This window comes from Lithobates pipiens, unplaced genomic scaffold (assembly GCF_037356315.1).
Source record: "Lithobates pipiens isolate NorthernLeopardFrog02 unplaced genomic scaffold, aLitPip1_a1.2 Scaffold_27, whole genome shotgun sequence".
Classification (NCBI taxonomy): Eukaryota; Metazoa; Chordata; class Amphibia; order Anura; family Ranidae; genus Lithobates; species Lithobates pipiens.
The window spans coordinates 33787676-33801897 of NW_027507788.1; the positions used below are offsets into that span (position 1 = coordinate 33787676).

At 40.0% G+C, this 14222-nt stretch overlaps 2 protein-coding genes across 2 annotated transcripts in view; both read right to left on the reverse strand.

The window, feature by feature from the left end:
- LOC143933753 (chemerin-like receptor 1) overlaps positions 1-14222 on the reverse strand; it is a 445780-nt gene that overhangs the window by 106134 nt on the left and 325424 nt on the right. The gene's annotated exons all lie outside the window — the stretch shown is intronic.
- Positions 2139-14181, reverse strand: LOC143933750 (chemerin-like receptor 1). Its single transcript, XM_077456746.1, has 2 exons — positions 14066-14181; positions 2139-5121 (listed from the first exon to the last, which is right to left on the reverse strand). The coding sequence occupies exon 2, from the start codon at positions 5089-5091 to the stop codon at positions 4021-4023; it is 1071 nt and encodes a 356-aa protein (XP_077312872.1). The 5' UTR covers positions 5092-5121; positions 14066-14181; the 3' UTR covers positions 2139-4020.

Consider the following 14222-nt stretch of genomic DNA (forward strand, 5'->3'; position numbering starts at 1 on the left):
GATAGTGACGATATATATGAATATCATCCTCCTTCACACGCACACAAACACACAATATGATAATAGTGATTACGAACAAGCACCTTAAAGTGCATTTAAACCCAAAAACAAAAATGTAATATGTTAGTTAGTTTTGTTTCAGGCGCTTTCTTTTTTCACCTGGGGATCCAAATAACATGCCTCCTGCCCAAAATTGTGAATGTATTTTGATGTGATATGCAAAATGTTATATTAAAAATATTGTAACTCTTTTTATACATTTTTTTTGTATTTTTTTGGCTATTATAATGTTTTGTTGTAGAGATTTCCCATTTCATCAACCCCCTGAGGAATATGACTGGAGTTGAAACGTGTTGGTGTTCTATATGTGTTTTTTTGCGACCTTTATGGGTCCCCTTCAGTGGATTGATGGGTATTCATAAGACAGTCATGTGATATTTGAGTTTCTTGTAATGGAACTGTGTTGTCCTTTTTAATCTTTGTATAAAAAACTTTATGTATTTTACTTGTGAACTTTTTATGATGCCTTTAAAGCCCCACCCTTTGTCTATGTCTTCGTGCTATAGTATTCCTGCCACCCCTAGAAAATTCAGCTGTACAGCTGACATAGTCAAGCCAAGGGTGGCTATGCTCACTCCTCCACTGTATCTATGGAGAAAAGCAACAGACTTGCCTGCAGGTCTCACTGCCCCAAAGCACTCCCCCCCCCCCACATTGAGGGCATGTGGCCCGGTATGGTTCAGGAGGTTCAGGAGGAAGGGGGGCGCTCGCTCACCCCCCATTTTCCTGGCCTGCCTGGCTGCAGATAGGGGTCTGGTATGGAATTTGGGGGCGCCAAGCTGTTTTTAAAAAAAAGGTATGGGGTTCCCCTTAAAATCCATACCAGATCTGAAGTGCCTGGTATTGATTGTGGGGGGGGGGGCGGTTGGGGGCGATCCTGGCACCTTTTTTTTAACATAACCTGGTACAGTTTTGCCACCATTTTAAATGCCATTCAATTTTTTTTCTTTATAAATGTTAGTTGTTGCACTTTAACCACTTGCCGCCCGCCTACCGTCAAATGATGGCTGGGTGGTACGCCTCTCATTCTGGGTGGACATCATATGACGGCCTCCCAGAACTACCGCTCTTGGGTGCCCCCCGGGGGCACGTAGCGTGGCAATCACGGGCCGCACCATATTGCTAGGACACGGCACGACCCCGATCTGTGTAAAGAGCTGTGGCTCTTTAACCATGTGATCAGCTGTGTCCAATCACAGCCGGTCACATGTAAACACTGAGATGCCGGTAATCAGCACTCCTCGCCTCACACTGACAGAGTGTGAGGAGTGTAGAGCCGATCAGCGGCATCTTCGCACAGGGTACAGCTAGGTATGTAATCAGGGCACTGATTATCAGTGCCCTGATTACAATTAAGTGCCACCACTGTCAGCAATCAGTTCCTTTCAGTGCCCACAAGTGCTAGCAATCAGTGCCCACAAGTGCCAGCAATCAGTTGCCATTAGTGATGTCAGTCAGTGCCACCCATCAGTACTGCCTATTGGTGCTCATCAGTGCCACCTATCAGCCTGCCCATCTGTGCTGCCTAATCAGCGCCCATGAGTGAAGGAGAAAAATTACTTATTTACAAAATTTACTGACAGAAACTAAGAAAACTTCCAAATTTTTGGTCTTTTTTTTTTAGGGGAAAAAAATTAAAAACCCAGCAGTGATTAAATACCACCAAAAGAAAGCTCTATTTGTGTGAATAAAATGATAACCACTTCGCATGGTTACAGTGTAGCATGACCGCGCAATTGTCATTCCAAGTATGACAGCGTTAAAAGCTGAAAAATGTCCAGTGCAGGAAGGGGGTATAAGTGCCCTGTATTAAGGTGGTTAAGCATCATTACATTTTTATTTATTTTTTTATTTTCATTGATACATGTCCCCCAGGGCAGTACCCGGACCCCTTAAACCTTTTTATGGCCAATAACTTGCATATAAGGCTTCAAAATGGTGACGGTTTGTATGCTTTATCACTTACAGTACCCTTCACTGGAAACTCAATAAAATAGGGGGGGGGGGGTCCTCAACTTTTTGACCATATAGTGTATAGCTCTATACACATTCTACACTGAGAAACAGAAGACAATAGAACATATTGAAGTTGTTTTAATAAATTCTGTTAAAGGCATTATATGACATAAGTCGTAGTAGAATTCATTATTGTCTCAAGACAGAACAGAGACAAAGAAACCTGTAAACATTTGAAAAAACAGTGGGGAAAAATGGGTAATGTTTCCTGTAACAAAAGCTAATTTCCTTGTACCTAAAGCCTATCTCCAGACAGATATAAAAGACACCAACTACCACAGATCTGTAATCATTATTACCCCATTATATGTATTTTTATATTTATTTTTATACCCCATTATATGTATTTTTATATGTATTTATTTTTATACCCCATTATATGCATTTTTTTAAAGCAAGCAGTGTAGATATAGCTGTTGACTGTCCAAGTTGGTTTCTTGATTTTTTCAAGATATATTTATTTTATTTTTTTGTGAATAAACGCATATATATATATATATATATATATATATATATATATATATATATATATATATATAATATTACAATACAGCAGTCTAGACTTCAGTCTAGCCAACAGTCTAGTATGTCTTTACAGCTACATATTATAGACATAGAAGGGCCTATAATGGGCATTGGACAGTGAAAAATGGTCATAAGTAACCATTCAAATAAATGTACAATGTGGGCTAATTAGGATCCTGAATCCAGAGAAACAAGTATAAATGATTTTGAAACCCATCTACACTATATTCTATCATCTTTTTCAAAGACCTGCAGTTTTTTTGCAAAGATCATAAGTAATTTTAAATAATGGAAGATTGCCATGTTTTTACCAAGCCCCAAAGGAAGGAGGAGAAGATCCCTTCCAACTGTAAGGTATACATAGTAAAGTTTTGGCATGCTTAGAAATTGGTAAATCAGCAAAGAAACCTAATAGGCAATTTTTGGATGTGAGATATTGAGAAGTCCCAAGGTTGAGAAGGTCGTCATTAATCCTACACCAGAAATGATGTACATGTTGACAGGTCTAAAAACAACGTAAAAAAAAAAGAAATCAGCATGTCCAGATATGTTTCCAGGTATTTGGAATGCAAAGGATTTATCAGCTGAATTTAACCAGAACTGGTATTCTAGTATTGTGGCGAATTACAGCAGCCTTCTTTAACAAATGGAGACAGGTAAACTTATTTGAAGTTACAGTAATTACTAGGGTAGACTATTGAATCTGGGAAACATAAGTAAAACAAATCAAAATATCCTGAAAAAAGCCAAAGAGCTCATGTCTCCTTAGTCCATGACAATAGAGAAAATTGTGTACTGTCCGTGATACATTATTTATTTATTTATTTATTTGCGCTAACATACAATTTTTCAGGACAAGCTTTCAGGGTATGTACCCTTCTTCAAGGTCCATGACAATACAATTTCATTTGTGGATGTGGCTTCAGTTTACACCTGCTCAGAGTCGAAGGTTGACCTGGTCTTACTCCTGAAGCTTGCTGGAACACTTTTTAGAATAAACTATTGAATCCGGGAAACATAAGTAAAACAAATCAAAATATCCTGAAAAAAGCCAAAGAGCTCATGTCTCCTTAGTCCATGACAATAGAGAAAATTGTGTACTGTCCGTGATACATTTTTTATTTATTTATTTATTTGCGCTAACATACAATTTTTCAGGACAAGCTTTCGGGGGAATGTCCCCTTCTTCAAGGTCCATGACAATACAATTTAATTTGTGGATGTGGCTTCAGTTTACACCTGCTCAGTCAAAGGTTGACCTGGTGTTACTCCTGAAGCTTGCTGGAACACTTTTTAGGATAGACTATTGAATATGGGAAACATAAGTAAAACAAATCAAAATATCCTGAAAAAAAGCCAAAGAGCTCATGTCTCCTTAATCCATGATAATACATTTTCATTTGTGGATGTGGCTTCAGTTTACAACTGCTCAGAGTCGAAGGTTGACCTGGTCTTACTCCTGAAGCTTGCTGGAACACTTTCCTCCATGAAAGCTTTTTCAAGAACTGACCGGAAAGATTTGCGTAACTTTGTTTTGAAATCTCGCCCCATAAACACGTAGAGAACAGGGTTGATGCAGCTGTTAATGAAGGCCAAACTTTTGGTCAAAGGTATTCCAATGTGTATTACACTATACAGATGTTCATTGCCAGGATACATTGCAGACAACTCCAAAAAGGCGAAGACATGGAAAGGAAACCAGCAGATAAAAAATGAAATTATAACAACTAAAATAATTGTAAATGGCTTGCCAGATCTGTTCATGCGATTTCTTTGGATGCGAAACATAATTATTACATAACACAGGATAATTAGAGAGAACGGAATGATGAAAGCAAAGATGAGTTGTGTTATGATCATGTGCTTGTGCATTGAATTAGCAACATGTTCATCTTCATGAAAGTTGATAAAGCAAGTAATGAAATCGTCATCAATGCTTGTATCTCTGAATATAAAAGCAGGTAAGCTGAACAGGAATGCTTGGATCCAAACTACCAGGGCTACAATGGAGGCCACTCTAGGAGTTCGGTGATTCTGGCACCAAACAGGGAACATTACTGATGTACAACGATCGAGGCTGATCATGGCGAGCAGGAAGATGCTGGCATACATATTGATGGATATAATAGCGCTGTTAAGTTGGCACATGAATTTCCCTAAAGGCCAGTGAAAACCAAGGACGATATGGGCAATGCTGAACGGCAGGAAAAATGTGAAGATAAAGTCAGCTATGGCTAAATTAAGGAACCACACAATATTGACAGTCCTTTTCATCTTAAAGGTAGTGAAATAGATGACCAGGCCATTTCCAGTGGTCCCCAGAAGAAAGGCCACGGAATAGATTACTATTGAAATTATATGAAACGTAGCTAACGTATAATTGCCATCATATATGTCAGTTGAGTTAATAACTTCCAGCTCGTCCAGCGGTTTGACTGTGAAGGGCACATATGGCATTGAGATATTGAGATATGCCGTAGAATTTTCCATTGTCCCAAAGCAAACCAGAGTCAAAGAAACCTGTGACAATGCAAAAAGAAAAATGGTGATGTTCTTCGCGACAAAAGCTTGCTTTCCTTACTTAAAACTTAAGTTTAGGCAGACATAAAGACCCCAACAAATTATCACAGTGGATTAAAAAAAATGAAATGCCCCACTTATTTATCTAATTCGGTGGTCACGTGACCTGTTGGGTCCCCAGTCTTCTTTCTTTCAAACTCGAGAATGAGAGGCTCCTCCATTGGGTGCCCACATTGCTGGCTGGGGGATGGTTACTATTACAGTAGTTGTCCACATGTGGTCCACAGACTTCAGAAGACTGCCGTCTTCTGTAATGATGTCAGTGTTAGTCCTTGTACACACGGTCAGACATTCCGACGGAAAATGTCCGATTGGACCATGTTGTCGGATAATCTGACTGTGTGTGGGCTCCATTAAGACTTTTTCCGTCTGAATGTCTGACCAACAAAGTTTGAGAGCTGGATATAAAAATTTTCCGACAACATGATCCGATCGGACTTTGTCCTATCGTTTGTAGAGAATTCTGATCGGACAAAGTGACACGCATGCTCAAATAAAATTCCTAGACCAAAGCTATTGGCTACTAGCCTGAACGTGGTCCCATCGTAATGAAATAACGTCACCTGAACGATCGGATTTTCCGACAACTTTGTCGGACCGTGTGTATGCAACACAAGTTTCGGACAAAATCCGTCAGACAAAATCCGATGGATTTTGTTGCCGGAATGTCCGACTGTGTGTAGGGCTTAGGGCACAAACATATTTATCTGACTAAGGTCAGGTGGCATCAGCAATTATCTGGGCTTTCCATCATATAGACAGACGTGCAGAACGAAAAAAAAATGTGTTCGTTTTGAATCGTTATTTACATAAATTTGTTTAGTTAAATTAGTTGAAATGGTTTTCGGAATTGTTTGTTTTGTTTATTCAAATTTGAATCAATTCAAATTTTTCGAATTCCATTCCAATTTAAATCAAATATCATTTGAATTGCATTCTAAACTAAATTTGATTCTACATCAAATTTTATTCTGTTAAAAATTTGAGTTTTGGAAGATGGTTATAGTCTTTCTATTCAATTTGATTCTGTTGTTTTTTTTTTCAATTTGTTTCTTTTCTATTCTATTTATTTCTTTCTATTCTAATTCAAATTTATTCTATTCAAAATTCAAATTTATTCTATTTGAAATTAGAATTTCTCAAAACAGTTGTATTCTTATATTCTTTCTATTCTATTCTTTGCTGTTGTTTATTCTATTTTATTCTTTTCCACTTTTTCTATTCTATTATTTTCTATTCTATTGTTTTCTATTTGATAATTTTCTAGTCTATTCAAATTTGACTATATTCTATTCAGAATTCAAATTTCAGAAGATGGCTATATTCTTTCTATTTTATTCTTATATATTCTATTTTTTATTCTGTTCTATTCTTTTCCTTTATTTCCTATTTAAATTGGTTGTATACCCCCAATTTTTTTCCTACACCTGTAAGACAAAGGGCATAATGAGCTAGTATAGTACACCGCATACTAGCTCATTATGAAATACTTACATTAGAATGAGGTGTCGGTAACTTACCTGGTCCATGCCAAGGAACCTGACATGTTCCCCCGGCATGTCTTCTGGGTATCGTGGCTCCAGCGCTGTGAGTGCCTGGAGCCGCAATGCCGTCACTCCCGCGCGTGGAGACTTCTTTCCTGCAAAGTTCAGCGTCTGCCGGGCTTTCAGCCGAGAATACCCTGTGCGCATGCACCTCTGAAGTCAGTGGCTCATTGCAGGGGGCATATCTCCTAAACCGTACAGGTTTAGGAGATATTCTTTTTATGTACAGGTAAGTCTTATTATAGACTCACCTGTAGGTAAAAGTTATACAATTGACTATACAACCGCTTTAATTGTATCTTGTTCTTCCATTTTCTATTTTATTTTGTTCTGTTTTACTCTATTTTTTTATTTTCTATTCTATCCCTTTTCTTTTTCCTATTCTATTCTTTTATTTTCTATTCTGTTCTGTTTTACTCTATTATATTACATTGTTTTATTTTCTATTATATTCCATTATATCTTTTTCTATTCTTCCTTTATTTTCTATTCTATTTTTTTTCTTTGGAAATTTGAATTTGATTTGAAAACTATTCAAATTTGAATTTTGTCTGAAAATTTGATTCGTTATTTCGGATTCATTTAAATTTGATACTACTGTAATTCGAGAATTCGGATATATCTGAATTTCATAATAACAAAAAATGTGTCCGAATTTAAATTCGTAACTAAACAAACCGCATATGTCTACCATCACAGGCATTCAGCTAAAAATGTCTGGATCAAGCAACTATCTACAGGCTCCATTCCATATATCTGTAAGTACTTGTGTCAGTAAAGGATCAACAAAAATAAAAATAACAAATATCTCTATACTTACCTGCTCTGTGCAATGGATTTGCACAGAGCCGCCCAGAACTTTCTCCCTGTCCAGTGCCCCCACAGGTAGCTGATTCCCATGCGGGCACTTGTGCATGCACGCTCCCAAGCTCGCTCCCAAGCATAGAATGCATTATGATAAAAAACCTTCTGACTTTACAAGCACTTAAAGGTAAAAAAAAATGTTTAGACTTTAAAATCACTCTAAAACATATTTCCACTTTTGTAGTCAAGTTTGAGAAAACAACACCATATGTTTGTTATCTGTTCCCATTGACACAGTATGTCTAAAAAAACAAAAAAAAAATTAAAAACAAAATATTTCTTGCCTTTTACAGGTAGATTTTCTAATGTCATGTACACACAATCTGACTTTCCGGCAGATTTGGTCGGGCGGACCGGAATCCGCCAGACAATTCGATCGTCTGTGGGCTCCAGCTGACTTTTTCTTCCCCAAAAGTCTGACGGACCTAGGAATAAAAGAAATAAAACGGACCAAATACGACGCAAGGGCAGCGATTGGCTACTGGCTATTGAACTTCCTTGTTTAGTCCCGTTTACATCATCACGTTCAAAACAAACAGACTTTTGACTTTCGAACGGACTCCGGTCGTGTGTGGCCAAGTACGTTTCGTTCAGAAAGTCCATCGGACCTCTGCTGAAAGTCCTTTGGGAAGACCGTCGGACCTAGTCCGTAGAAAAGTCCGGTCGTGTGTACGCGGCATAAGGAGGAGCTGTCATGGCTGACTCTGAATGAATGAAATACTTGTATAGCGCACAATGCGAACTGAATCGCCTCTAAGAATTTCTGGACTGGTAAGAGTGGTCTCTGCGGCAGATTCGCTGAGAGATCACTTTTATTGGCGGTGGGAGAGGGTCCCCCCCCTCCCGCCACGATCCAGTCTCCTGGAGGCGATCGGATGTTACTCCTGGCTGGGTATGGAGACGAGTGAGAGGAAGATGGCCACCCATCTCCATAACATTGCAGGGCAGAAGCGACGTCAAAACCTCACTTCTGCCTATAGCTCTTTAAGGGCGTTTTTTTTAATTATTTATTTTAATGACCACATTTTATATTAAAATTTTTTCTTGCATTGTAGTGTAAATATGATATCTGAGGTCTTTTTGACCCAGAACTCAAATTTAAGAGGTCCTGTCATGGTTTTTTTCTATTACAGGGGATGTCTACATTCCTTGTAATAGGAATAAAAGTGACACTATTATTTTTTTTGTAAACAGTGTAAAAATAAATAAGAAAAAAACGTATTTTTAAACGTGCCCCGCCGAGCTTGCATGCAGAAGCAAACGCATATGAAAAGGTGTGATGTGAGATATCGCCACAATCAGTAGCGTGAAAGCAACAATTCTAGCCCTAGACTTCCTCTGTAACTCAAAACATGCAACCTGTAGAATTCTTTAAATGTCGCCTATGGAGATTTTTAAGGGTTTATCACCATTCCACGAGCGGGCGCAATTTTGAAGTGAGACTTGTTGGGTATGAATTTACTCGGAGTAACATTATCTTTCACAATATAAAAAAAAAAGTGCGCTGGTAAGACCACTACGCAAATACAATAAAAAGGAAACCAGCATTTATTTATTTATTTTTTTAAGATATTTGACGTAAATGGGAACACATGGTAACAAATATAAACTAGATGTTATCCCAACTTGGCTGTAAAAGTGTAAGTACACTTTAAAGTTGATAAACTGACCTAAGGACTAATATGCAAGCTCTCCAGGGTATCCTCTGCTTTCTTTCACTTCCCTATCTGTATGTATGTGCACACAGTCTAACAGTTCCAGCTAAAAACCGTAATATTTCCCCTGCACGTGCGGCATATGATTTTTTCAATGTAAGTGTTGCTAGCAAGACTACCATTTCCTGATAAGCAAAACAATTTGCAATTCTTAATTACAACCATGGTAGAAAGAAACCCTGGACTAAGGGGTATTGAAGATGGATCACTGAAGGCACAGAAAGTACAAAGTCTGGAGCATAGAGCCAAGGAGAAGAAGGGACCCCAGTGAAGTAAAAAAAAAAATGTGATGATGGGATTGCACAGCCTTTTAGCATACTGCCTGTGGGAGAAGGGACCCCATTGAAGGAATAGAACAGTGAGGGAATCACAGAACCACAACCTGCAGTACAGAGGTAACAGGAAAAGTGACCACAATGAAGACATAGAATACTGAGGCTGTAGAATCACAGTCTGCAGTACAGAACAAATGGGGGAAAGGACCACAGTGGAGGGGTGTAACAATGAGAATGAGAGGGTGCTGCAAGCCTTAGGGCTCATGCACGCAGGACTCTTTTACAGCTTCTGTTAGGGGCGTCTGATTTTTTTTTAATTGCTTCTAAATGCCCCTTTGTGTTAGCCTATGTATCCATGCACACATAAACTCTCAGAGGTGTTTGGAGGCATAAGCGTTTAAGGGTAGTAGAAAAAAAAACGACAGCCTGTGCTTCCAGGCGCAGTAAAAACGAGCTGTAAAAATGTCTGACACTGCTAAAAGCTAATTCTAATGCTGTTAAGCCGAGTCAAACATTTCTTTTTTACAGATCAAAATCAATGGTTCCCTATAAGAGCCCATTAATTTGAATAGATGGAGTACCAGAAGTCGGATTGTGATGGTCCAAATTGCAGTGTGACTTGCGCGCTGAGGATCTTGAAGCAGAACCCCACGCCAAAATGGAAAAGAAATAGCGTGGCCCCCCCCCAAGATTCATACCAGACTGAAGGATCTAGTATGGGTTTTAAGGGGAACCCCTACGCCAAACAAAACGACATGGGGTTCCCCCAAAATCCACACCTGATCCTTATCCGAGCATGAAGCTCGCAGGTTTGGAAAGGGGGGGAGTGAGTGAGCCCCCCCCCAGACCATACCAGGCCACATGCCCTCAACATGGGGGTTGGTTGCTTTGGGGCAGGAAGGGCTCTGCGCCCCCCACCCTAAAGCACCTTGTCCCAAAACAAGAGGCCTCTTGCCGACAACCCTGGCCATTGAGGGTCTGCAGGCATGGGGCTTATAAGAATTTGGAACAAACAAGGGTCCCCCAGATCCCGCCCCCCCCACCTTATGTGAATGAGCTTGGGGTACATTGTGTACATTGTGTCAAGAATGAAAACACTACACAGGTTTTTAAAGTAATTTATTAAGGCAGCTCTTCCGATTTCTTCCCCACGCATGTGGCCTGGTATCCTGGTATGTTACGGGGGTATGGTACTCACTTTCCCCTCCCCCCTTTCCTGACCTGCCGGGCTGCATGCTCAGATAAGGGTAATGTATGGATTTTGGGGGGACCCCACACCATTTTTTTGGCATGGGTTCACCTTAAAATCCATACCAGACCGAAGGGTCAGGTTTTGATCTTGGGTCGGACCCCACGCCGTTTTCTTTTTTCATTTTGGCGCAGGGTTCCTCTTCAAGATCCTCAGAGCACAAGTCGTACTGCAATTTGGATCATCATGATCTGACTTCTGGTGAAACTTCTATTCAAAACAATGGGCTCTCATAGGGAACCATTGATTTTCAATAGAGACAGAGAAGCGCCGCTAAAAGCTAGCGTAGCTAAATGTGCATTAATGCCAATACAAAAAGCTACTAAAAGCTAATTTTTACAACTGCTTTTTTCTGCATTGGTTGTGGCGTTACAGCTCGTTTTTTCTAATGCCCTGTGTGCATGGGGCATTAGGCAGGGGGAGAAGTAGCATCAGCCTGCATCACAGTGCCAGGGTGGTGAAGGGACTAAAATAGAGGAGTGTAGGAGTGATGATAAGAGGGTCCAATCACCTACAGTATGCAGAGAGGATGGGAAGACATAGTTCACATCAAAGGCCACAATGGAGGAGTAGAACAAGAACAGTAAGAAAGAAAGGACACAATCCACAGCCATATCAAAGGCCCCGTGGAGGAATGGAATAGTAAGGAAGGAAAGGAAGAGGAGGAGGGAGAAGGAGCCACAGAGGAGGAGTGGAACAGTAAGGATGAGAAGACACAGTCCACATCACAAGTAAGGATGAGCCGAAAAACCCCCGGTTTGGTTCGCACCAGAACTTGCAAACAGACCTAAACTTTGTGTGATCTTTAGAACCCTATTAAAGTCTATGGGACTCGACCGTTCAAAATCAAAAGTGCTCATTTTAAAGGCTAATATGCAAGTTATTGTCATAAAGTGTTTGGGAACCTGGGTCCTGCCCCAGGGGACATGTATCAATGCAAAAAAAGTTTTAAAAATGGCCGTTTTTTCAGGAGCAGTGATTTTAATAATGCTTAAAGTGAAACAATTAAAGTGTAATATTCCTTTAAATTTCATACCTGGGAGGTGTCTATAGTATGCCTGTAAAGAGGCGCATGTTTCCTGTGCTTAGAACTGTCCCTGCACAAAGTGTCATTTCTGCAGGAAAAAAAGTCATTTAAAAGCACTCGCAGCTATAATGAATTGTCGGCTCCCTGTAATACAGATAACAGTCATTGAAAGTCATTGATAAAAAAAAAAAAAAAAAAAAAGCGTGGGGTTCCCCCAAATTCAATTATCAGGCCCTTCGGGTCTGGTATGGATATTAAGGGGAACTCTGCATCAAATAAAAAAAAAATGGCGTGGGGTTTCCCTCAAATATCCATACTGGGGAGCGCTCTCTTCCCCCCTCCCCCTTTTCCTGTGGTCTGCCAGGTTGCGTGCTCGGATAAAGGGTCTAGTATGGATTTTTTGGGGGGAACCCCACGTCATTTTTTTTTTTTTAATTGATGCAGGGTTCCCCTTATTACGGGGAGGCGACAATTCATTGTAGCTGCAAGTGATTTTATATGACTTTTTTCCTGCAGAAATTACACTTTGTGCAGGGACAGTTCTAAGCATGGGAAACATGTGGCCCTTTACAGACATACTATAGACACCCCCCAGGTACGAAATTTAAAGGAATATTGCTTTACTTTAAGCATTATTAAAATCACTGCTCCCAAAAAAAACTGACGTTTTTGAATTTTTTTTTGCATTGATACATGTCTCCTGGGGCAGGACCCAGGTCCCCAAACACTTTTTAGGACAATAACTTGCATATAAGCCTTAAAGATTAGCACTTTAGATTTCTCCCATAGACTTGTACAGCGGCTTTTTGAATTTGCCACGAACACCCCAAATTGTTCGCTGTTCGGTGAACAGGCAATGTTCGAGTCGAGCATGAGTTAGACTCGAACTTGAAGCTCATCCCTAATCACAAGGAAGGGGGAGAGGGAGCCACATTGGAGTTGTGGAACAGTAAAAAAGGGAGGACACAGTCAACATCACAGAGAAGGAGGGAGAGTGAGCCACAGTGAAGGATTGGCATAGTAAGAAAGCGAGAACACAGTCCTCATTTCAGAGAAGGCATTAGAAGGACCCATGGAAAAATGGAGGATTGGAACAGTAATGCCGCGTACACTTGGTCTGATTTTCCGACGGAAAATGTTTGATGGGAGCTTTTTGGCGGAAATTCTGACTGTGTGTAGGTTCCATCGGAATTTCCGATACACAAAATTTGAGATCTGGATCTTAAATTTTCCGAAAAAATCCGTTGTCAGAAATTCCGATCTTGTGTACATAATCCCAAAGCACAAAGTTCTATGCATGCTTGGAATCAAGCAGAAGAGCCGCACTGGCTATTGAACTTCAATTTTCTCGGCTCGTCATACATGTTGTACCTCACCACGTTCTTGACGTTCGGACTCTCCAACAACATTGTCTGACCGTTTACATGCAAGACAAGTTTGAGCCAACATCCGTTGGAAAAAATCCCATGGATTTTGTTGTCGGAATGTCCGATCGTGTGTACGCCGGCATAATGGCCTGTACACACGGTCGGACATTCCGACGACAAAATCTGTAGGATGTTTTCCAATGGATTTTGGCCCAAACTTGTTTTGCATACACACAGTTGCACAAAGTTGTCATAAAATCCGATCATTCAGAATGAGGTGACGTACAATGGGACTATAAAAAGGCCAGTAGCCAATAGATTTTGTCTCGTAAATTAATTCTAAGCATATGTGGCACTTTGTGCGTCGGAATTGTCTACACACAATCAGAATTTAAACATTCGGATTTTGTTGTCGGAAAATTTTAGAACAAGATCTCAAACTTTGTGTGTCGTAAATTCCGAAACGGAAAAAGTCAGATGGAGCCCACACACACGATCGGAATTTCCGACAACACGGTCCAATCACATTTTCCATTGGAAAGTCCGACCGTGTGTACAAGGCATTAGACCCAGTCAACGTCACAGAAAAGAATGGAAAAGGAAACACAGTGGAGAAGTGGAACAGTAAAGATTGGAGGACATAACAGGAGTCGGGGACAGAATGAGGAGAATGAGAAGAGGGTAGTGAAACCATAAGGAAGAGAAAATGGTGCATGTCCCCCAAGGGTATAAAGCTAATTGCATGCATATTCATGTGTATATTATACACAACAAAATTATTATACCCATTTTAAACAAAAAAGGAGCTTTAAGGCTCATAGGTATGAATCATAAGTTACTTACTTGGCTTTGGTAAAGAGATGCTTCTTCCAGATCAGGACTCGCCAAAAATGTCTGCAATGCTGTTTTCAAGTAAAATATATTCTTACCAAGGGAGGACACCTCTTAGTTAGTTTTAGAAGTAAAGGGAAGGAAGTTTAGAGAAGTAAAGCATTCTGTA